This window comes from Pholcus phalangioides, unplaced genomic scaffold (genome assembly GCF_987345545.1).
Source record: "Pholcus phalangioides strain wild (caught in Gottingen) unplaced genomic scaffold, Ppha-v1.0 ptg000002l_1, whole genome shotgun sequence".
Taxonomy (NCBI): domain Eukaryota; kingdom Metazoa; phylum Arthropoda; class Arachnida; order Araneae; family Pholcidae; genus Pholcus; species Pholcus phalangioides.
In genome coordinates this window covers 6,925,510-6,950,462 of record NW_028301595.1, presented here as the reverse complement: position 1 = coordinate 6,950,462, position 24,953 = coordinate 6,925,510, and the positions used below count along the sequence as shown (strand labels likewise).

Here is a 24,953-nt window from a genome sequence, read left to right as displayed (position 1 = left end):
AACGCAAAACGTGTGAAATTACTCACCTCGTTTTCTTCAGCATGCTCGTTGAACGAATAAGCTCCGCTCCTGTTTCGAGTACCAGCACTGTAACGTGACCAAATCGTCTCTGAATGAAAAATTACTTTCAACGCTCATTTGTCGAGCAACAACAATGCAATTCGTTACATCGACTGTTCGAAAGAAAAAAAAAAAGGTTCCACTTCAACAATGTCCCGAAGCCAAGCGCATTCTAGACGCATTGTTTCGAATCCTTTCATGAGAAAGCCTCTTCGCGCCTGAACTGACCCCATTAAAAACTTTTTATTTTTTGATTGGTTAGTGCTTATGTCAAATGTCCTTTAAAAAGAAAATATTTCTTATTACTTAATTCATAATTTCAGTCAATATCTTTACTTGGACTATTTGAATTAGGCACACATTTCTGTATTTCAGGTCTTAACTTGAAAAAAGACTCATTATAAAACCGTTAAAAATGACTAGAGCGAAGAATACATTCGAAAAGCTTCCTAGACAGGGGCGTCGGAAGTGTTTCGAAACTGTGGGTGCTCGTCTTTAGTTTTATATCGGAAATTTTAATTTCTGAATCAATTCTGGGGGTGCTCGGATGCATGCCACAAATTATCGTGGGTGCTTGAGCACCCACAGCACCCCCGGCTCCGACGCCACTGTTCCTAGATACTACTACAAGGTCGTCATAATTAAAGTTCTACTTTGAAATGGCCATAAAAGGAAAATTGCTAGACAAAATGTTATCAAACTTGGTAATGGTTTACAGGAGGTCATGGGATTCAATTTTCCCAAAAAAAAAAGGTCAAAAACTCACCACCAGCGGGGAATGGTGCTGTATGCAATATTTTTTTTTCTCAAGCCGAGCACAACTCAGGTCTATTGCCATGGGCAATTTACTACCTAGTGAGTTGTGCCGGAAGTGTAAGTATGCGTACCTAACAGTCTGAGTGCGTATCTAGTGTTGTGTATGATTTTTTAGTGCTGCCATCTATATCTCATAAGTGAAGTATAATGACTGAATATTTGTACTGTTTGTAGGACTGTCGCTCTCTGTGGCGAGACTTTTTAACGGGGAAATCGGCTCGCATTTGCGCCTTGAAGTTGGGAACCACAGAAAACCAACTTCAGCCGACCACCACTGTGGTGACGGTGGGGCTGGAACCCGGGTCCCCGCGATGCGAGTCCGTCATTATGACCACTCGACCACCACAGCGGCTGTATGCAACATTGTTAAACGAAGTAAGACATGAAGACACATCGGTTTGAAATGTTTTTAATCGTTTCTAAAACGTATTACGAAGCATGTTCAATGTGGCTTCCACCATTTCCTGAAAGCAAGTTAAATGGCATTACTGCGTTCTGAACAGTAGCTCTTAGCATATCAGGAGGAATGCTACGGACATGTCGGTGTACAGCATTTTCAATTCGGCCAAATTGTTTATCATCGCCATAAACAGTGGGTTTGAGGTAACCCCATAACCAGAAGTCACAGGGGTTGAGGTCTGGTGACCGGGGTGGCCAAGAAATGGGGAAGCGTCGGCTTATAATCCGGTCATCCGTGAAATGGTGCTAAAGTAACTGTTCGACACCTGTACCAATGTGAGGTGGAACCCCGTCCTCAGGTGGATGTCTTCAGCTCTTATTTCGTTTAACAATATTGCATACAGCGCCATTCCCTGCTGGTGGTGAGTTTTTGAACTTTTTCTTTTTGCGGAAAATCGAATCCCATGACCTCCTGTAAACTATTACCAAGTTTGATAACATTTTGTCCAGTAGTTCTACTTTTTTGGCCATTTCAAAGTGGAACTTTAATTATAAAGACCCTGTATCTAGGAGACTTTTGCAAATTCCAACTCAATAACTTTTCAAAAACCATCACGCCCTGGCTTTAATCTGTAGTTAGTAGAACCATTCGTATCCTGGCCGTCTATGTGATCTCACTCAATATTAGGCGCATTCCACACTGGTGCGATACTACAAGCGATGCAGCCTACCTTATATTTGCGTACTACATTGATGCACAGAATCGAGATTTCCCACTCTCTCCTGTAATGTATTACGTTATGGGATATCGGTAAAAGTTCGTTCTAACGAGAATTCGCAATCGCTAGAAAAATTGCCGTTATGAGCTAATTTGAATTTTTTCCCCTCTATTAGGTAGAATATTTGTAGAATAATTTGAACTCTCGAGAGGGGAAATACGAAGTCGGGTCTAATAAAGCGAATGATTAGAAGCCTTGGGGCCCGATACGACCTCGACATATTCTCAAACTTTGAATGGACAGGACGACCGCATCGGGGCCTGCACGGGTGATCCCGGTGCTTGACTCCCAAGTGCAAGGGCGTAGCGAGGGGAGGGGACTTGGGGGGTCTGCCCCCCCCCCTCCCCCCGAAATGTGAGAAAATGACCGAAGAAAGGGAAAAAGATGGCCAAATCCATTGTTCTGTCACTTTGCCCCCCCCCCCCCCCCGAAATGAAAGTGGTCCCCCCCGAACGAAATTTCTGGCAACTCCCCTGCCCAAGTGGCCACTTATTTATTTACTTCCCCCCCCCCCGCAATGTCTGAGAAAGACTGAAGACCCCCCCCCCAGACTAATGTAATTTAAAATTGTTTTTAATTGTATTAGAGATCGATCATGATAACCATGTTGAACGCACGAGGATGTACTAATTGTGTATTTTTCACACGTCTCGTAGCTACCACCTACAGGAATGTCAGAGAAGCATGTCGAACTTTACTTACGGAAGTCACTGTCAGCGTTGCGGCTGGACTACGTCGACCTGTATCTCGTCCATTGTCCATTCTATGCTGAGGTAGGTCGATAACTATTTTATTACATCGGTAGCGCGTGACTTCATGTGAAAAGACTTTATTATAAGGCCATCGTTATGAGTGCCTGCATAGCGATGACCTCAACACATAACTTAATATACTAGGCTATCAACCTGGGGCCACATGACTCCCTTGCGGTCCTTATTTTTTGAGGGGGCACAGGTTAAAATCAAGTGAAAGGGGTGCCACAACAGGTAGTTAATAGGAGGCCGTTAATAGTCACAGAGAGCTGTGAAAAAAAAAAAAAAATTCATGTGAAGAATTGTAGCTCTAAAGTGAAATATAGTGGGAAAGAATGTGACTCTATATATATATGTATATATATATATACTTTCCGAGCCCACTAACGCTCGGATGGAGTATATGGGGATGGATAATATGGGAGACCAGGGGCTCCGCTGCCCAAAGAAATGATAGAAAGTAATTGATATGTTTAGAATAACATGGTCAAAAGATTTCTTGATACGGCCCTGGAGCCCATAGACCCTGGACAATCTTAATGCATAGGCTTATCCGGGAATGACCTGAAAAAGGAGGAAAGGGGCCTAAAACCCATTGAAGGCCTTCATGATGAGATCTAGTACCATGATCTCCGTGAGTAACACATATGTGAGTTGTTTCTGCCAGCTAAGTATAGGGCCCCAGAACGGCCGCAAAACATAATTTTTCCCGGGGACCAATGATGTTGAGACGGCCTTGCGTAGACGTCCCTCCCCCAAGAAGGAAGCCTACTGAACTCTAGCTCAAAGCAGGGTCGTCTTAAGAGCATCGTTGGCCTTGGAACGAAGTGACTTTTCTAACGTCCCCTACCTCGCTAGAAATGTCCTCCGACCCAATTTGCATTCTTACCATTGAAATTTTTAATCAGATCTCATTTTCAGAGGCTCCTTTCTGTACTTGAGGGAGGGCCTGGCTGTGCACAAGTGGCCCCCATGTGCTAAAGCGACATGATAGGCGCTGATCCAGGGTGATATGATCCAGGCTCATTGGATTGTCGTTGGATTTTACGAGACAGTTCCCATATCATTCGGCTCTTTATAGGGATGAGCGCCACTCATTGTCCCCAGCGGATTCGCACCTGGATCCAGGGGGGTTATCAGGCCTGGGCCCTTAAATCCATAGGAAGCCTACATGATGAGTTCTGGTTACTTGTTTTTCTTTAGAGTACATAGAAAGTAACCTAATTTATGAAATTTTCGCTCCTTGCAAATTTAGTTTTTGACTAATTTCATTTCAATAAATAAAAATTGGGTTTTGCTCCTGCATGAGGGTGGTAGGCTTTGAATAAGCCGAAGGGCTACGAAAAGAAAATATGGTGCAACAGGGTCCATGGGATTAAGAAAAGGGTTAAGAAGAAACCTTGACTTCTTGACACTTGAGCTCAACCGGCCAGCTCCTTGGGAAGGGTGGGGGGGGGGGACTGTTAGTGCAAGAGTAAGATGACCACGCAGCTCGTATTTTACGGGATGTTATTTTTGTGGTCCCAATTTTTTTTTGTTGGAAAAATGCTCTTTTTTTCCCCCGTATTTTTAATGAAGTTTATTTCTCCAGCACAAAAGTGGTTCTCAATCTGGAACCATACGGCACACTTGTGGACTTGGGACTCCTGGGTCTTAAAAGGGGGCCACGGATGAAATTAAGTGAAAGGGGGAGAGCCATGAAAAGTAGTCAAGGGGACCACAGAGAGCTTTGATAAAAATATAGAAGTGAAGAAATGTTCAGTTGGCCCTGCCCCAGAACCCTCGCAAGGGAAAAGCTCGCTGGATTCTTGCTAAAATTTCCAGTGACTATGTTCATAACGTTCCGTACACTATTTTTTTCCAAAAATATCAATCTGGTAAGAAGAAAGGGTTTCGCTCCTTGTTGAGGGATTCGGGGGCCACCAGAGGAAAATAGAGTGCACGGGTGGGAAAAGGTCAAGAAACACTGTATCAGACCTCGATAGCAATTACGAGCAATGGCTTCTAATAGGGGGTCTCAGTAAGTTTACTCAGCCCGGCGGTGCATGATTATATTGAGACAGACCTGTCACATTATGGTGGCCATTTCTTTTTTTAAAATAATCCTTCACGGGACATTGTTATAAAGAATTATTATTATTAAGGCCGTAGCGTGGGGGGGGGGGGACTTGGGAGTGGTGCCCCCGAAATGTGAGAAAATGACCGAAAAAAAAGGAAAAAGATGGCCATTGACAAGCCTAGATGTTTCGTAAACTTCATTTTTGTCAATGGAGCAATTTTCCCTGCATCCCTTAGTTTGCATTTACTGAAAATCGGAAGAAAGGCTACTTTATTAAAAAAAATATATACATGGCATTTTTATATAAAGGGGGGTCAGTGATCTCTGCTAATTATAATTTAATTACAATTTCATTTGTAATCAAATAACCTTTTCTTTCCCCCCAGAAAAAAGAGGATGATAATGACATTTTCCCGTTAGAAAATGGTGTCTATGTTAGAGGTCCGGACATGGATCTGCGAAGCACATGGCATGTAAGTTCTTTCCCCCCCACCTTCAAATAAAGTAACATTGAAATCAATGAAATTTGAAGAATGGTTTTGTGATGCTTTTATATTTACCAATGAAGGGGATGGAGGCGATGGTCGACAAAGGCTTGACCAGATCGATTGGATTGTCAAACTTCAACAGTAAACAAATCCAGAGCATCTTAGACAGCGCCAGGATAAAGCCAGCCAACCTTCAGGTATAGTTTAAACGGTTTTCTAACAATGACCATCATGGCCTCCATAAACATTGGGGCATTTATTATATTCCATGTCCGCTTGGCTACATAGGACAAACACGGAGATCCATAAAAACTAGATTAAATTAACATGTTTGCTGTGTTAAAAATCAAGAATGTGGAGAAATCGAACATCGCCGCTCTCACTGCTTGCAAGAGGGCCACAGATTCAAATTTCCGGGAGCGAGTGTTTTTCACAAAGTGAATGAAAGTCCAGTGGCGCAAAGTTCTCGCGTTCATTCATTTATTCAGTAAATCTACACCACCAATCGCATCGCCATGGCTTAAATTCACTACGAGCGGGAATTCGAGAAAATTCGAATAGACCAATCGGATAGCTACATTTCGCAAGCAGCCAATCAGGTTGTTGCAAAAACTTGCACCCAGGCTTTGACTTGAACGGACGTATAGTTTTTCGTTCCACCGAGATTGAAGATTTGCTACTCAATTCGAAACTCGGTCAGTGTGATACTCTTACCCTCTGAAGACGACACCCATAGCGTGTCGAAATGCATTAGGGATTTTTTTCGTATTTCCTGGTACTTGCCTTATTCGTCGACGATTTTTTGAGTGACCAATATTTATAGCTTCAGTGGTTTTGTGCTCAGCGATGATTGTGCCCCCATATAACCTTGGAATCCCCCATTATGGCCTTAGAAGTCGAACTTCGTTCCATATAACTTTATAACTCCCTTATGACCCCCTTAAGGGTCGATTTTAAAAAGCTCTTTTTTTGAGTTTTACGTCATTAAATAAAACTACTGATCAAATTTCATATTTGTAGCTCCAGTGGTTTTGGCTCGGTGGTGATGAATCAGTCAGCCAGGACATGATATTATATACAAGGTGTCCTGTAAGTGCTGGCATGGCTAGCTTTATCTCATCAACCGTCCGTCGTAGAGGTATGATTCCAGTTTAAAAAATGCTCAAAAGGCGTTCAGTAATTGCCCTGGACCAGTTTTGACAGTGAAAATGCAGTGTGTAACAAAATAAAAAAAATCTAAATTTTTGTACTATCCCCCGTGCTCTAAATTCCAATTAAAAAGTTACTGCCTCGTCTCTCCTGATACCAAAAAACTTTTTATTGGAAGTTAGAGCACAGGGGGGGATACCATATGCAGATTCTTATTTCGTTACACACTACATTTTCACTGACAAAACTGGTACAGGGTAAGTATTGAACGCCTTTTGAGAGTATTTTTCAAATTGAAATCATACCTCTACAATGGACGGTTGATCAGATAAAGGCCGCATTAGCACTTACAGGACACCCTGTATATATAGATAAAAAAATGTCCTGTTTTTCCCAATTTCTCCAACGAAGGTTGCCTTTGTTCCTAATCTTCACTAGAATCGGGGATGAGAAGGTAATTTTCCTATGTTAATTTAACTTTTAATATTTATCTCGCATTTGCCGTTTCCATTTTCTTCCCGAGAAACACATTTTAGCAGTATTACTTAGGCCCCTTTCACACGGAGCGGACGCGGGTCCGCATACCCTTTCAAACGAGCACTGAAGATGCGGACGAATCGCCCGCATCTTTAGTTCGAAATTCGTGCATAAAAACTGTTTTTTCGCAATTTTTGTAATTATTTTTCTCCTTCACCCCTGATTCAGTGCCCATAGGCAGCCTAGGGGCATTCTTTGGTGGTTTTTATCATTGAGCCTAAAGATGCCTCCATTCCGATCCTCACAAGTAGTCAATGGGAGAAAATATCTTAAAATATTTTCAAAAAATTTTGAAAAAAAATCTGTCTTTTCGGAAAAATATGAAAGAAAATTCCAAAAACACATCCAATGTTCGAAAAATCCATATCAAAGAATTTGCAAGTATAAAAAAAGGGAGGGGTTGGGACTTTCAAAATGTCTATGCTTAGAAATATTCACATCACAATTCTGTCTTAGGCCGGGATTACACTATAAAAGTTTTGTAAAAGCTCTTTGATAAAACGTGAAAAATTCAACCATTAAGATCACCGGTTGCATTTGCTTGAATGCAACCGATGCGCCTATTGGTTGAATTTTTCAGCTTTTATAAAAGATCTTTTACAAAACCTTATAGTGTAATCCCGGCCTCAAGTATGGATTACTCTATAAAAATTTTATAATAATTCTTTTAAAAAAGCAACTAATATATTTATCGGTTGCACTTGCAATTTATTAGTTGCTTTTTCAAGTTTTATAAAATAACTTTCATAAACCTTTTAGAGTGAAATCCTATCCCTAGATTAGTCACTTCTGAAATATAAAATTTCATTTTTTTAAGTTTATAGACTAAATATTGAGTAAAATATACTTGTAGGTATTCGGGGGGAACCACCAAAACTATTCAAGCGCTAGGGTCTTCAAACGTCTTGATCCGGCCCTGAGTGAACACCGTACGTGGATAACGTTGTTTAATAAAAGTATTTTTTTTAAAGTTTAAAAAAATTAAGATTAAAAATTTAAAAAAATAACAAATATTTAAAATAATATTTCAGATGTTTATATTTTAAAAATTTAAAAAGAAAAAAATTATCATTTTTAAATTAAATTTGAAAGTTATTAAAGTATGTAGTCAATTAAATATTCGTAATGAACAGAACGGCTTATAATTTTGGTCCCGTCAGTGGCCGTTGTTGGCAGGTTTTATTGTATAAAATTGTGAAATATGGACAAAAGGCAGTTGAAGTTGCTATATCTCAATCTCAGAAGGAAACGAAGGGATACACGTATGTAGGTACATTATATTAATGAGCAGGGACCATCATATGGTGTTTTTAAGGGTATTTATGGCAAATAATTAAAAAAATTCCGTGAAAAATCACCTTCAAAAAGTAGCCAAAGATGCGGACGAATTCGCTCCGCATCCGCATCGTCTGAATAGCTCCGAAAAACCTATTGTCAAAACTTCTATGTGCGGATGCGGAGCCCGCACTTAGGTTTTGACACATGCGGACGACGTCCGGACCCGCATGAACATTTCCTAGGTGCGGAGATTTTTCGGCTCGTGTGAAAGGCGCAGTATATTCCAATTGTTAAAACTTCTTCCGGACCCGCATCCGCTCCGTGTGAAAGGGCCCTTAGGGCCCTTTCACACGGAGCGGATGCGGATGCGAAGAAGAAGTTTGATGAAGCGATGAAGAAGTTTTAACAATTGGAATATACTGCGCCTTTCAGACGAGCCGAAAAATCTCCGCACCTAGGAAATGTTCATGCGGGTCCGGACGTCGTCCGCATGTGTCAAAACCTAAGTGCGGGCTCCGCATCCGCACATAGAAGTTTTGACAATAGGTTTATTCGGAGCTATTCAGACGATGCGGATGCGGAGCGAATTCGTCCGCATCTTTGGCTACTTTTTGAAGGTGATTTTTCACGGAATTTTTTTAATTATTTGCCATAAATACCCTTAAAAACACCATATGATGGTCCCTGCTCATTAATATAATGTACCTACATACGTGTATCCCTTCGTTTCCTTCTGAGATTGAGATATAGCAACTTCAACTGCCTTTTGTCCATATTTCACAATTTTATACAATAAAACCTGCCAACAACGGCCACTGACGGGACCAAAATTATAAGCCGTTCATTACGAATATTTAATTGACTAAATACTTTAATAACTTTTAAATTTAATTTAAAAATTTTAATTTTTTTTCTTTTTAAATTTTTAAAATTATTTAAAAATATAAATATCTGAAATATTATTTTAAATATTTGTTATTTTTTTTAATTTTTAATCTGTTGATTTTTTTAAATTTTTAATCTGTTAATTTTTTTAAATTTTTAATCTGTTAATTTTTTTAAATTTTAAAAACAACAACTTTTATTAAACAACGTTACCCACGTACGGTGTTCACTCAGGGCCGGATTAAGACGTTTGAAGACCCTTGCACTTGAATATTTTTGGTGGTTCCCCCCGAATACCTACAAGTTTATTTTACTCAATATTTAGTCTATAAACTTAAAAAAATGAAATTTTATATTTCAGAAGTGAGACTAATCTAAGGATAGGATTTCACTCTAAAAGGTTTATGAAAGTTATTTTATAAAACTTGAAAAAAGCAACTAATAAATTGCAAGTGCAACCGATAAATATATTAGTTGCTTTTTTAAAAGAATTATTATGAAATTTTTATAGTGTAATCCATACTTGAGGCCGGGATTATACTATAAGGTTTTGTAAAAGATCTTTTATAAAAGTTGAAAAATTCAACCAATAGGCGCATCGGTTGCATTCAAGCAAATGCAACCGGTGATCTTAATGGTTGAATTTTTCACGTTTTATCAAAGAGCTTTTACAAAACTTTTATAGTGTAATCCCGGCCTGAAGACAGAATTGTGATGTGAATATTTCTAAGCACAGACATTTTGAAAGTCCCAACCCCTCCCTTTTTTTATACTTGCAAATTCTTTGATATTTGCTGAATTTTTTTTTTTTTTTTTTTTGGAACATCGAATGCTTTGGATGTTTTTGGATTGGATTTTTCGAACATTGGATGTGTTTTTGGAATTTTCTTTCATATTTTTCCGAAAAGACAGATTTTTTTTCAAAATTTTTTGAAAATATTTCAAGATATTTTCTCCCATCGACTACTTGTGAGGATCGGAATGGAGGCATCTTTAGGCTCAATGATAAAAACCACCAAAGAATGCCTCTAGGCTGCCTATGGGCACTGAATCAGGGGTGAAGGAGAAAAATAATTACAAAAATTGCGAAAAAACAGTTTTTATTCACGAATTTCGAACTAAAGATGCGGACGAATCGCCCGCATCTTCAGTGCTCGTTTGAAAGGGTATGCGGACCCGCGTCCGCATCCGCATCCGCTCCGTGTGAAAGGGGCCTTAGGGCCTTATTCACCGACATGGTTTAAACTGAGGTCACAATTTTTGGATAAGAGATCAACATACAGTAGATTGGTTAAAAACCTGAATTTAACCAATCCGTGTCGATCTCTTACCAAAAAATTGTGACTACAGCTTAAACCAAGTCGGTGATTACCGCCCTTACTGTGGCACTGTATTTATTGCCAATGGTTATAATTACAATACTAGGCAGTTTCTCCGATAGCTGACACCATGGTAAGACAGAATCTGTTAAGTCTCGAATTTTAATGATCCCAATTTTACGTATTTTGATTAAATATGGTCACACTGACAAAGTAATAACTTCATGATTGGATTTTATTTGATTGCATCCTATTATATTTTTCGCCAAAAAAAATTCGCCAAAGGTGTGAAAAATGTCACATTCGGTTGTAACAACGCCTTGGTTATAACGACAAATTGTAACGGAACCTTCAATGTCGTTGTAACCAAGTTTGGCTGTATGTGCAAAATCACGAACGTGTATTTTTCAAAAATATACCGTTGCCAAAAATGAATCTCACTTGTGTGCAATTTAGCTCATTTCTGGTGCATTGAGTAGCCATACAAATTAGATTCATATCATTCATTATCGTTTTCAAATGTCCTCGAAGTATTGATTTGTTTCTATTTGTTTATAGGTCGAGTGTCACGTTTTGTTACCTCAGTACGAACTGCACGATTTCTGCAAGAAGAATGGAATATCCGTGACTGCCTATTCCCCTCTGGGAACCCCTGGGTTGCCCGATTACTTCAAGGAACGTTTCAAAATGTAAATAGCCCATCATACATGGTGACAAAAATTAACTGTAAACAGTAATTAAAATTCAAGAAAATTGACCGTTCGTAACGCACACACACAAAATTTGTTTACTGAGATGGACACTTGAACATTGAAGGACCGGACACACCCCGCTCCGTCAATGTTCAAGTGTCCACCTCAGAAAACAAATGTTTCGTGTGTGTGTTTGTTCAGTGTCCACTGAGGTGGAGCTTGTCTACGGTGCTTCCTTGCGATTTTCAAGATTCGTCCATGTTCATCGAAAACCTCAGCATTAAGACCGAAGCCAACCAGTTCTCGTGAGAAAAATAGTGTGTTCGTACATAAAAAACATGAAACACACATTCTCATGTATTTATCCGACACAGTGGATTCTCGGTTATATTGCTAGTTTCACTGGTGATATTTGTTATTGAGACTCTTGCATTTCGAATGACCCTTTTTCCGATGAGCTGTTGGTTCCTGGTTGTGTTGAGAGTGCTTTTCTACTTCCTCGACCTCGACAGTCACCTTCATGACCTCGCTCCTTAAATAGCTTAATTGCCCTTGAAGCAAGTGAACGGGAAATACCAAGTGATTTCACAATTACGTTTGCCCTTCTGATACAACGACTGTTACTTGACATTTTTTGTCACGAAAAATAAAACGCGCAGAAAGTTAAGCAAGATCACAAGTTATACATGAAAATATGTTCTTTAATATTACGGCAAATTTTGAGCTGCACACCGCACCTCTTAGTTAGAAAGTTTGTTCCATTCCCGACTCAGAGCTTTCTTCAGGGCGATGCCAAACTTTGGTGGTTCTTAGCATAAGCCTTGTTCTCCAAAATAGACCATATGCTGTAATCCATTGAGATCAGGGGGATATGGTGGCCATTCAGCAGATGTGATGAAAACAGGAAAAATTAGCCTTACGTGATCACTAAACTTTCGCTAGTCAGAAAATGCGATAGACTTATATTTTTGTCACCCTGTATATTGGAATTGTTATGTTGTATAATTGTTATATGAAATTGATTATAATTGAAGTTGCGGTTTCAAAACGCTGTAAAACAGGCGTCCATTCCGATTTGAAAATTTGCATCAATACTCCTGATGCAATGGAATTTTGTTTGATGAAGGAGGGGAAAAAAAATATGCTCAGAAATTTACCGATGGGGGGAGTAACGTATTCGTAAAATACGGGAAATTCACTCGCAGAATGGAAATAGTGGTCAGTTAGAGTCAGTGCAAAATTTAGGTGATATCGCGAAACTTCGTAATTTATAGGGAAAAGCACGAAAGCCACGAAACAAAGACCACAACTTTACGCAAGAAATGCTCAACATGTTGTTCACCGTGTTCTGCTTGTCCCACAAAGATTGAGTGGTATTGCTGTGGAGGTACCTCAAAAATGATGAATACCGTTTTTATGCTGTTTCCATGAATTATGAAGTTTTACGATGGTGAATAAATTGTCATTTTTGCCCTTACTGCTATTGTTTTCATTCTGAGAACAAGCTTCCAGTGTTTCGCGAATACAGTGCCACCTATCAATGAAATTCTAAATATATTTTTTCCCCTTTGCTTCAGTAGCATTCACGCGAATTCTCGGCATTCTGTCCAGTGGTTCCTATTAACCCTCTTTAGGATCAAACGCTAGTGAATAAATTCAATTCAGTTATCTGCGTTTTCCTTCCTCTCTCCTCGTCATCGCGGAGCTTTACTTTAACATTGTGAACTGAAGTTGTTTTTTCCCTCCCCATTTTTTCTATACTTCGGTTAGGGATACCTCCACGTATAATGCGTCTTTCTACATGTAAGAGTGAAATAGAACACGTAGGATCAGGGTGAAAAGAGAAATCTACTGTATACTCTCTACTTACCTATTATATACCAGTTTTCCCTCTTTTTCTATTTATTTTTTCTTCTATTCTCTACTTTTCCCTTCTTCCTTTTTCTAACTTGCAGTTAGATTCGGACTAGGTTACCAGACTTATCGCCCTTTCGTCAAGTATAGATGATCTAAATTTGTTGCCTAAAGCTTGACGTGAAGGGGTTAAATTTCCCATGGCGATCGGCCGGAGTTGTGCGCGGTTTCAAAGAAAGAAAGTGGTTCTTATTTCACAGCATTGTGAAATCGCAGCTTTAATTATAATTATTTATGTATGAACTTGTAAAATTTTGAGGAAGTTGTTCACCATGTTAAAAATGAAAAAAAAAATTATGCAGTCAAATCCCGTTACAAAGAACTCCAAGAGACCAGAGAAATCACTTCGTTATAAAGAAATTCCAGGTTTTTGCATTATTCCTACGTAAACTTATTCGTTAAAATGAGATTTTTTCGTTATTATGGTATTCGTTAAAATGAGATTTTTTCGTTATTATGGTACTCGTTAAAATGAGATTTTCGCTATAATGGTATTCGTTAAAACGGAATTCGACTGTATTTGAAAATTTCTATAGCATGAAAATTTTATTGTTAACTAACCTGGATTTTTCTTTAATCTGTTGTGTTTCTAGGGACGTAAAAATACCTGATTTGCTGGGGGATCCGAAGATAAAATCCCTTGCCGAGAAGTACAGCAAGACACCAGCGCAGGTACAGCTTGATTATGCATTTCAAGTGCTAGTCAATTAAAAGGAGTATTCATTTGGAGGAGTACTGATTGAATTTCACCTAATCTGCCAAACGCAAGCGGGTGATAGACGAGCCCATGAGAAGCATAAAACGCTGTAGCAACTCTATTCTACCTCTAATCGTTTCCACGTTATGGTGAAAAGAAAGAAAATGCGTCAAGTCTGAAAAACCCAAATTCGTGAAATTTTTGAAAGACCTAACACTCTCAAACTAAGCACATATTTGGAATGATCAGAAAAAAAAAACCTATTAACCTCTTTACGATCACAAGGGCGTAATATTATCCAAAAACCAGCAGAATAAATTCAAACAAGTTCTCTATATTTTCCTTCCTAGCTCTTCACTATCGCGAAGCTTCATAGAAACGCTATTATCTACGAAAGTTGCTGTGTCTTTATAATGTATCTTTCTACTATATACGCGTAAGAACGAAAGAGAATACGTAGGGTTTGGGTGAAAAGAGGACTCTAAAAAAACCTTTCTTATCTACCTTATCTATTATACCATTTCTTTTCTTTCCCCCTTCCTTTTCTAACGTGTGGTTAGGTTAGGACAAGGTTACCAGATTTATCGCAGTTTCGTTAAAACAGAGGTAATCCAAATTTCTTGGCAAGCTTGAACGCGAAGTGGTTAAAGATTACTGTATTTCCACCAGCATATCCAAATATCCACTTGTCGGTGAGCTACAATCCCTGATAGTTTGACGAAGTGCAAAATCGAACTGTCACCAGAATAACCGCCAATTCAGCAAATACCCGATCTCATACAACGATTTCAATTATGCATGGCAGGGGTTTCCAACGTAAAGTTTCGCACGGAACCTTTCATAGTTATAAGGCTGTTCCACGGAACTCTTTATGATAAGGCGTAAACAACTACGTAACTCAAACAAACATTATTTGAATATTTATCTAATATAATAATAATAATGTCCCTACTGCCGTCTCAAAAGGGCAAAATGAAAGAGGGCTTAGGCACCACCTCTGATAAATCATATTTATTTTCATAAATAATTGTGCCTTATCATAGAAGCCCCTATACAATCAGGTCCTCGCATGACCGTCAAAATGGGGAGGGGAGGGGGGTAAGTCTAACAGGGCTCCAGCCCGGTGGTCCGAGATGATTCTCTCTCATTATTTTTTTTTACCGCTACAAATGCATAATAGGTGAGCCCGTTAACAGCCTGACCTGGGCACCCGCTAAAGATCCCAGCCTAGGGTTCCTACTACAGGATGTGGAGGCCATGGGTCCCCGTGCTGTGCCCGGATGGGATTCACGTGTTTAGATGTCCCTGGATGTCCCTAAAGTACACGTAAATTCTTCAATTAAAGAATCTTCACTTCTAGTGAATAAAAAAAATTTCCAAAAAAAGAATGAAGAGGTTTGATTATAACCATCACCACACAGGAGAAAAATCTCCCGGACAAGAACTCTGATATATTCTTCAACAGAAGTGATCATGATGCTAATCATTGTGAATCATAGGGTGTTCATCAGTACAGGGAGCCTGGCTCTAGGTTGTGTGGAAGGGGGGGGGGGGTTGTGAGCACCGTGATTGTCATGGTGGAAAGAGAAAACTTTATTCCTGCATTAAAAAATGTCCATTAAATTTTTTTCCAGATAGTGGGCGCATTCTCTTTTATTTCACCAGCACAGACCTGTTGTTTCTCTGCGCACAGAATTTTGATATCTCGATATCTGCGCGATATGACGAAATAAAATGCTACCTTATACACTACAGGGAATTTTTCTCTTCTCAGCAAAAAACTCTATACACAGGGAAGCGTTCTCAGTCACTTTCAGACTCTAAACATCCACACTTTGCAAACTTATTCATCATGAAAAAATTGTGCCTTCCTTTCTTCATTACTTTTATCCAAAACCTATAAACGTGTAAAAATAACATTTTATCAGTAAAAATGTGCCTTCTGGAAAATATTGAAAATTAGTGAGTGGCCTACATTATAGGCCTGTAAAATTGCATATAAAACATTATTTAACTGGAACTTCTGCTGTCACCTATCAAATAAAATACACAACTTTTGTGATTTTTCGATTGAAATTGGTTTTTGATTAATGCACCGCGTAGAAAAAGTCAATATAGCATCATATTGATATATATTTTTTGGACAATAATATCAGTTTAATTGTCGAATTCGCTTTAAAATTTTAACAGTTGCTGTTTGTATATGACATAGTAACCTGTGGGTAATAAGATTGTGGAAAGTTCTGCACAACTTATTAATGTTCATTTACCGCTCACAAACATCAACAGTTAAAATTTTTAAGCAAACTCGACAGTTCAACTGATATTATTCTTTAAAAAACATTTATGAGTATCACAAACTGCATTGACTTTTGCTATGCAGCGCATTAATCAAAAACTGGCCATCCCAATCGAAGAATCACAACAGTTGTATTTTTTATTTGATAGGTGACAGCAGTTCAGTGATGTTTCTTACATATAATAAATATATTCAGAATGATCACTCAATTCCGCTTTACCGCATTTTACTGGTAAACTGTTTATTCTAGAGCAGCGGTTCTCAACCTTTTTGACTCGCGGAGCACTTTTAAGGAAAGAAATTCTATGGCGGAGCCCCGTAGGCTAATTTTTTAATTATTCATCAAAGTTATTGATTTATTTTTACTACTTAAAAATATTTATAATTATTATTTTTTTATTTTACTGTTTTTTTTTATTTTCCTCGAGCGGCCGCGGAGCCCCTGGAGAGTACACGAGGAGCCCCAAGGGCCCCGTGGAGCACCGGTTGAGAACCGCTGTTCTAGAGGCATACTTCCGATTAGAAAAGTGTCCAAATAACGTGTGGAACTCAGATACATCATGCATGTTTCAAGGGTTGTGTTGTATAGTTATCCAAATAAACAAAAGCTACTTTTTATACGACTCTGTAAGCACCCTGTCCTTAAAAATTCGATTAGAAACTTGTCACCCTGTCCTCCAGAGGCCAAAAAAAAAGAGAAAAAAATCCATGTCTCTAAGCGTAATATTCGCAGAGATATTTAAATTCAAAAACAAGGCAAAGTTGGAAAAAAAACCGTAAACTAACGAACAACGCTTCTTTCTCTGATTCTTTGAATCTGCTAATTTTTTGAGACACTATCTCGTTAAAACTCAAAATAAAAACAGCTTTCCGAGTATTAGTAACAAGAAACTTTTCTTTGAAAGCTCTCTGTGTTCCGGGATTTTTAAAGGTTCCGTGGCGTTTGATCATGCGGAATCCCTAAAAAGCTGTCATGCAACCCCAGCGTTTCACGGAACACCAGTTAGAAACCCATGATGTAAAGCAGTGTTTCCCAAAGCAGGCAATATTACCCCCTGGTGGGCGATGCAATGGTATGGGGGGGGGGCGATAGAAGCTATGGATTCAACATGGGATCCTATGGGTTCACTTGAGTTGGGGGCGATGGAACAAGAAGTTTGGGAAACTATGATGTATAGCAAACAAAAGGCGAATTTTCTACTGTAATATCGATAGTATATGATATACTTTCTTGTAAGTTCTTTCGAAAGCTAGAGAAATGAACAAGTTTTTTGGTGAATTCGACCGACTAGCATAGATTGGCGATTACAGATTTGGGCGACAATTTGATTTCGCACTTCGCCAATCTATCAGTGTTTGTAGCTCAATAACAAATCTACAGGAATCTCTGGTGGAAGTAATGTCATCTTTAATGGGACTTTGTCAGTTTTTTCCAGATATGCACTTAGTTTGCGTGTCAGGTGTTTCAGAAACTTCACAAATTAGGGTTTTTCAAGACTTGACGCATTTCCCTTCCATAATCCATTACCGTAACTCGAAAACGGTTGGAGATAGGACAAAATTTGGTATGGTGTTTTATGTGCCACACGGGCTCGTCTATCAACCCTTTATCGTTTGGAAGATTAGGTGAAATTCACCCCGTATATGCTAAATTGTACACGATTCTTCAACACGTCATCGTCTTTCTAGATTCTTCTTCGCTATTTGGTTCAGCGGGACATCATCGTGATACCGAAGAGTTCGAATCCGGACCGAATAAAGCAAAATATCGACGTGAGTAATATTGGCGTCCGTTCTTTCTTTACTCAATTTTTGGTTCTCTGTATCAAAAGTATTTAACCACTTTACGACCAAGGACGTAATATTGCGTCCAAACGCCGATGCAATAAATTCAAACAAGTCTATCTGTTTTCTTTCCTGTCGCCTCATCAGCATGAAACTTTGTTGCAACCCTATTAAAAAAATAGTTCTTTTTTCCTCCGTGATGAGGAGGTAAAAAGCTCCTACTCTTGAGGTTAAATAGGTTCTACTATATACATGTACATAAGAGAAATAGAACAGGTAGGGGGTGAGGGTGAAAAGAAAAATATACTTCATACCTGCTCTCTGTTACCTGTAATACTTACAGGTAAGAGAGAGGGACAGTATAGTAATAAGCTGTTTTTGCTTTCATTTGTTTCTTTTCTTACTTTTCTAACATGGCATTCCGTTAGAACAAGGCTATCATATTTATCGACAATTCGTCAAACAAAGATCATCCAAATTTCTTGCCAATCGCTTGTAAGCGATGCGGGTAATGCTTGGAATCCAAGAACTAAATACTTCTTGTTATCCAAGCCAGGATGGTTGAAAACTTTGAGGGAAAATAGGGCGGTTATAAAAACTGAATCACATTCAGGTAATGAAAGCGTGATCGGGAAACGTAATTTGTAACGTAAACGCCAATCAAAGGGTAATTTGTATATTATCTATACATATGATCGCTGAGGCGTTATCTGGAACAGGGTAAGTAATTAAGTATCATTGTGTCACCAATGTCATGATGTACAAAACGTTCGACGCCTACAAAGTGGACCTTTTCTAAAGAATTGCGTTTCGCCGAGACTTATTCGATAAACTCTAGTCATGGAAACTCTATTCATCGCTCGCGTGGATTAGCAGAGAGTGACATCATCCTTGGTAAAGTTGCCATCTGGTACCAGTGTCAGCAATTGTGAGCCATGGCCTGAGTTAGGTCTGACCGTCCATGTACGATCCTTTTCAGTGCACACAAGCTCTAAAGAGAGATTGAGGTTCGTTGCCCTTGTAGCGCTCATTCGGTAAGTGAGAGGACATAGGTTTGATTCCTCACAAGGGTAATTGAATTTTCTTTCTTTCCTGAATTCATCTTCACATTTGGAAAAGTGCGGCAATCGATGCGTTTCTGGTGTCATGTTTGCGTAATTACATTTCGATGTCACTTTTGGATAGCCAGATTGAACTGTGTCGCATTTCCATTACTACATAACGCTTGTTATATTACATTGCCGGTGTCACTCTTTGTTATACCACATTCAACTTTGTCACACTTGAACCACAACACGCTTGCACAAATGCATTGCAGGTATCTCGCTTGCATAACTATATTGCTGGCGACACATTTGCATAACCGCACCACGCTTGCATAACTACATTGCAGGTTTCACGCTTGCATAACTAAATTTCTGGTTTCACGCTTGCATACCTGCATTGCCAATATCACGCTTGCATAACTACATTGCCGGTTTCACGCTTGCATAACTAAATTTCTGGTTTCACGCTTGCGTAACAATTTCTGGTTTCACGCTTGCATACCTGCATTGCATGTGACACACTTGCATAACTGCATTGCCAATATCAAGCTTGCATAACTACATTGCCGGTTTCACGCTTGCGTAACAAAATTTCTGGTTTCACGCTTGCATAACTAAATTTCTGGCTTCACGCTTGCATACCCACATTGCATGTGACACACTTGCATAACTGCATTGCCGATATCACGCTTGAATAACTACGTTGTCGGTATCAGACTCGCACAATTGCACCACGCTTGATTTTCTGCATTGCGGGTTTCACACTTGCATAACTAAGTTGCCAGTGTCGCGCTCTCATAACATCGCATTTTGCAGGTGTCGGGCGTGCGTAACTGCACCATGCTTGCTTGATATTGTCACTACACACACTGTTACCACTTACATGATAGCATTGTGCACTGTCAACACTCGAGCCTACATAGCTGCACATGGTACATCGAGCATGAAATCTCTTTCAGATATAACGAGCGTTTTGTATTTACCCAATAACCATGTTGCTGGCGTCACGATTGCATAACCACGTTCATAGAAAAAAATTACAATTTCACAGCACAAAATGCGTCATTCTTTCAGTGGCAGTAAATGGAAATGATCGCGTGGACCCTTTGCAGAATACTCACAGACCGGCCCTCAGGGTTCCTCGGACCACAGATTAGGGGGTAAACACTGCTGTATAATACATTATATTATTAAGTAGGGTGATTAATGACCGCACGTTAGTTTATGTTCCAAAAACCTATATTTTACAATTTTAAAATTATTCTACTTTCATCCCTTTGTTATAGATTTACAATTTTGCTCTGTCCGATGAAGATATGGATGTTTTGAAATCGATGGGAGCAGTCAAAAATCGTATTTGCAACTTTGATTTTATCCCAGGGTAAGTTGCTTATCGTGTGTGTGTGTGTGTGTGTGTGTGTGTGGTTTTTCCTTCAGGGCCATAAATTGCAGCCAAAGGAAGGGAACTAGGGTTGTCACAATTCGGAAACTCCAAAATGAGAACGCAAGCTCGCGCGTGTCGCATTGGTAAAGATTCATTTATCTCAGTTCATAACAGACGGCGCCAGTATACTTAAAAATCTTGATAGTTTACCAATCAAAACAGAATTTTTTTTTTCGGCCTTTGACCAAGGGGAAGCTAAGATTCCGTTAGCGAGATTGCGCTAAATTTGGCGATTTCCAATTTCGCGGAGATTTTTTGCTTCTAAAGTAATCTAGAATTTTTTCGGTCGCCAAACATCAGGAAAATCAAGATGGGCGACAAACAAAACAGAAATTCGGCAATTCTTTTTCTTCATGCTAGAGCAGTGTTTCTCAAGCGCCGGGTCGATCAGTCAAACCGGGCTGTGAATGATACACTGTCTCATTTTCCCCAACTTATTCCCTATTAGTCGTATGTGTATGACAAGGCCTCACCCCCTCCCCCCCCCCCCCCCCCCCCCGCGGGCTTCCAAAGGTTGAGAAAACCACTGTGTTAGAGCATGGTGAGGAAGAATTCTTTAACTAATGGAAGAAAGTATTGGGCCACGGGATTCGCTCACCCACATGGGCGGAGATAGACCTGAAAGTCTGCGGAGGCACGGTCATTATTGCTGGGGGACCATGGTGATTTCATGTGATGTCAATTCATATACACACATATACATTACATCGGACGACTCCTGCTTTGATGCTGGTCCCCCCCCCCACCCCGTATCTCCGTCCATGCTGACCCTGCACATTTGGATTTTGTGTGTTCCTATTCCGGCAACCCAACTCCAACCAAATTTCCTGGTGCGATCGCTGTTCGCAGGATCACAAGATCACAACTAGGAAGAAGAAGCAGGCGGGTCTGGGGCCCAAATTTCATCTTTAACCTCTCCAATATTACAAGGGGATGCCAAAATGCTTGCTTACTTCGGCTGGTCAAGCATCTAGTTGCGGCCACGGCTGTTCAAAACCACGATAGCGGCAACGATTTTGGTCAAGGAACTATAATTTCTGTTCCAGGTATCATGCCGGCACCCGAGTGGTGTGGTGGTGAGATGCTCGTCTACCACCGAGAAGGTAGCTATCAGTCCTGAGTTCGAATCCGTGGTATTTTTCCTAGCGAATTTGAGGCCACTAACCACCGATATACAGCGCCTTTCCAACCCATCTCATTGATGGCAGTAAATTGCAATAGAATTTAGGCAGTAAAGTTGAAATATAGTGATATGGCCAGAGTTGGGGAAGTAGCAGGTATTATGCCGAATTCTGTCAAAACTGAAGCGGTTTGATTGGAGAAGTGTTCATCCATAAAAAATTGAAAAATTTGCAACCAAAGGATGCACGATGACGAACACAGGGTTTCAGCAACCACTCCTATAACTACAGCTATAGATGGCGTTGGCATGCCCCCCCCCCCACATCCTGGAGTGGGACCCCTAGGGTAGGATCTTTCAGGCCCCCACTCAGACTTTTCACGGGCCCCTTCTGTAGTTAATTTATAGCGTGGAAAGCAAAAATGATGAGAACTGCCCCAGGGCTAGAGCCCTGTCAGCCACTCTTTTGTGAGGCCATCGGTGTTGGTTTAAGCTCGTCGTATTGATTAATAAATTTCAACGATGACGAACACGATAATCAGACCTGGGACGTAGGTGATAATGAACGCCCCCCCCCCCCGGCTCTTGAAAATATACTAAAAATGGTATATATATATATATATATATATATATATATATATATATATATATACACAAATATATATATACATACATTGAGTACATAGGCTTTCCCCCCCCCCCCGAAAAAAGTTGAAATGACGGCCCTGATTGTGTCGCCAACAAAAAATCTTGAACGAGTAAAAACTCTAAAGATAATCAGCTGGCGAAAAATTTGGTGCAACCTTACTTATGAAATCTTAGCCACCAAGGGTTACCGGATATATAGAAACTTAGAAATGAAAACAAACACACGCACGCTCTCGGAAACGACGCAAAACAAATTTTTACGACAGATGGCGCCTCTGACGATCGTTTTCCAACCAAATCAAAGAAAGACGCGTATTAATATATACGGTATTCTCTTCTTACGGGGCGGGAAGTCGTTTTCCCTGCAGGGCAAGTACAGCTTCCCCCCCCCCCCCCTAAAAGTATAAATTATGAGTAAAAAAAGGAATGATGAACATATTTTTGTTTCACGGTGCGATAGAAAAAATCCATTTTCCTGGAAAAGAAGGAAGGAAGGAAAATGATTCAGGAACTCTAAAAATGAGGACAAAAGGAGGGAAAAGGCTTTTTCTCAGCTCGATATATCAAGGAAACAGTTATTTTCCGGATATTATGCTCAGGTGAACTCGGAAAGAAAAGTCATCACGTCTCCACCGGGACTCGAACCCAGGCCCCCCTTGCATACTGTGTTTCCTTGATATCTCGAGCTGAGAAAAAGCCATCTATCTCTCTGTAAACCGTCCCACCCGGAGGCCATTTCCTGAAGTTGAGAGACTACTGCCTCTACTTCAGCGCCTCACGCCATAATGCGTGAAATCAGGAAGGCAGGGTCATGTCTCCAGTGATGTTGATGGTAGCATGCTTGCCCGGTATGCAAGAGGGGCCTGGGTTCGAGTCCCGGCCTGAAACGCGATGACTTTTCTTTCCTAGTTCACCTCAGCATAATATCCGAAAAATTATTTCCATGAAAAGGAGGAAATTTCGGAAACATATGAAAATGTTCGGAATGACATAAAAAATGAGGACATGTCCTCATAAATAAGATCATCTGGTTCTCAAATCCCTAAGGAAAACGTTCCGGAATGCTTTGATGAAGATGGTAGATGGTGCATGTTTGTCTCGTACTATATATCAGTGGTTCTCAACCTGGGGCCATATGGCCCCCTTGCGGTCCTGGGATGTTCTAAGGGAGCCACGGGAGAAAATCAGAAGTAAGGTGATTCACGACAGGTGGTGAAGGAGCTGTGAAGTAGAGAGCTGTGAAGAGAAAAGCTTTAAAAATGAAACATGGTTGAAAAATATTACTACTTTTAGAATCCATCAGATCCGTCTATAGAACCAGGGGTATCTTAACCCTTGGGTCTGTGTGGGCATGACGCGGGTCTTCATGTCTATAATGGAGGGAGGGGACTGCACTATATGGGATTTGGTACTATGATTTTCATACGTAAGCTGTCATTTCCAGCTAAGTATGGAGGGACGCCAGAGCAACGATTGATGTGTTGGGAGGGTCGAGTTATCGTGCAGGCTCGTTGGATCGTCCCGTATTTTTCACAGACCATTTTTTACCATATAATTTGACTCCAGGAACTCTCTCTTGAATGAGGGTGGGGGGGGGGGGCACGAGAAAAAAATGTGATCTGTGGGGGTCCATGAGCTGAAAAAGGTTAAGAAACACTGCTATATATGAGTCAATATGTTCTGCCATCTGTCTTTGAAATCAGCAGTCAAGGATTGTGTGCGCAATATACAGGGAAATCAATCCATTCCGACAGCAGTTATTCATCAGAACTAATGAATATAAATAGGTTGATTCATAATTCAATGAGTTCCTTTCATGTTACAGGATGCTGGAACATCCGGAATATCCATTCAACGAACCATTTTGAGCCTGCAATTGTCGATTGGAACGAAACGGACGGTGGAGTTTTACGTGTTTACTTCGTTATTTCGTGCAACTCTTTACATGGCTTATAAAGGGTATGTGCGCTATGTATAATCATGTGTGTAGCTTTCATATCAATAAAAGTGATTTCTGACGTCAAAATAACTGAGATCCATCTTGCTTTCGAATTTCTTCGCATCAATAAGAGTGAAATTATTTCTTTCATTAATTCTGGAATTGATTATTTAATTCAAATTTAATTAATTAATGAAATTTATTAATTCAATGGGTTTTGTTTGTGCAAACCATTTTATGCCTTCCCTCCACTGAATATAAGCGAATTTCATGAAATGAATAAAAATACGGGCCCCATTGGTCTACTGAGGGCGGGCAAAAAGTGTTTTGGTGGAAAAGCATCAATAAGTTACTGCCAAATACTGATATCAATCACCTAAGATGTTGATGCTTAAACGGTGTTCCGATTCCTTTGATCGACAGAGGTTGCCGTAGCTAACCATAATTTATACCGTAAATGTCCATAATTATAACAAAAACACCAAGTTGGTGATGACTTCTAATATATATCTTAAATATTGCTACCCTTCGCCGGGTAAAAGGAGGCCCAGCACGATATTAAGATGTATCCCATGATTTTGGGCACTGAAGTCATGGGATACCTCTTAATATCGTTTGGACCCTCCTTTTACCCGGCGAAGTGCAGCAATATTAAGCGGTATCCCATGACTTTTGGCACTTCAGTGTATTTCCTCGAGAGAAATACGAGAAATTGACACCCCCGAAATCGTCACTCACATGCTTACACACGCTCTAGGTCACTATTTTGATCGCTCACGGACCTGTGGTCTTACTCGCTAGTCCTTATTTTGGTCTCACACACTCTCTCTAGGTCAGGGGTTTCCAAC

General features: G+C 39.9%; 1 protein-coding gene across 1 annotated transcript in view; it reads left to right on the top strand.

The window, feature by feature from the left end:
- Positions 1–24,195, top strand: part of LOC149089293 (aldose reductase-related protein 2) — a 32,315-nt gene extending 8,120 nt beyond the window's left edge. Inside the window, exons 3-10 of the mRNA XM_089237641.1 lie at positions 2,711–2,827; positions 5,252–5,338; positions 5,434–5,550; positions 11,080–11,210; positions 13,721–13,799; positions 17,813–17,896; positions 20,241–20,335; positions 23,992–24,195. Of these exons, the coding sequence (XP_089093767.1) occupies positions 2,711–2,827; positions 5,252–5,338; positions 5,434–5,550; positions 11,080–11,210; positions 13,721–13,799; positions 17,813–17,896; positions 20,241–20,335; positions 23,992–24,034 (753 nt within the window). The 3' untranslated portion in view covers positions 24,035–24,195. The remainder of the gene's footprint in view (positions 1–2,710; positions 2,828–5,251; positions 5,339–5,433; positions 5,551–11,079; positions 11,211–13,720; positions 13,800–17,812; positions 17,897–20,240; positions 20,336–23,991) is intronic.
- Positions 24,196–24,953: the final 758 nt, after the last annotated feature.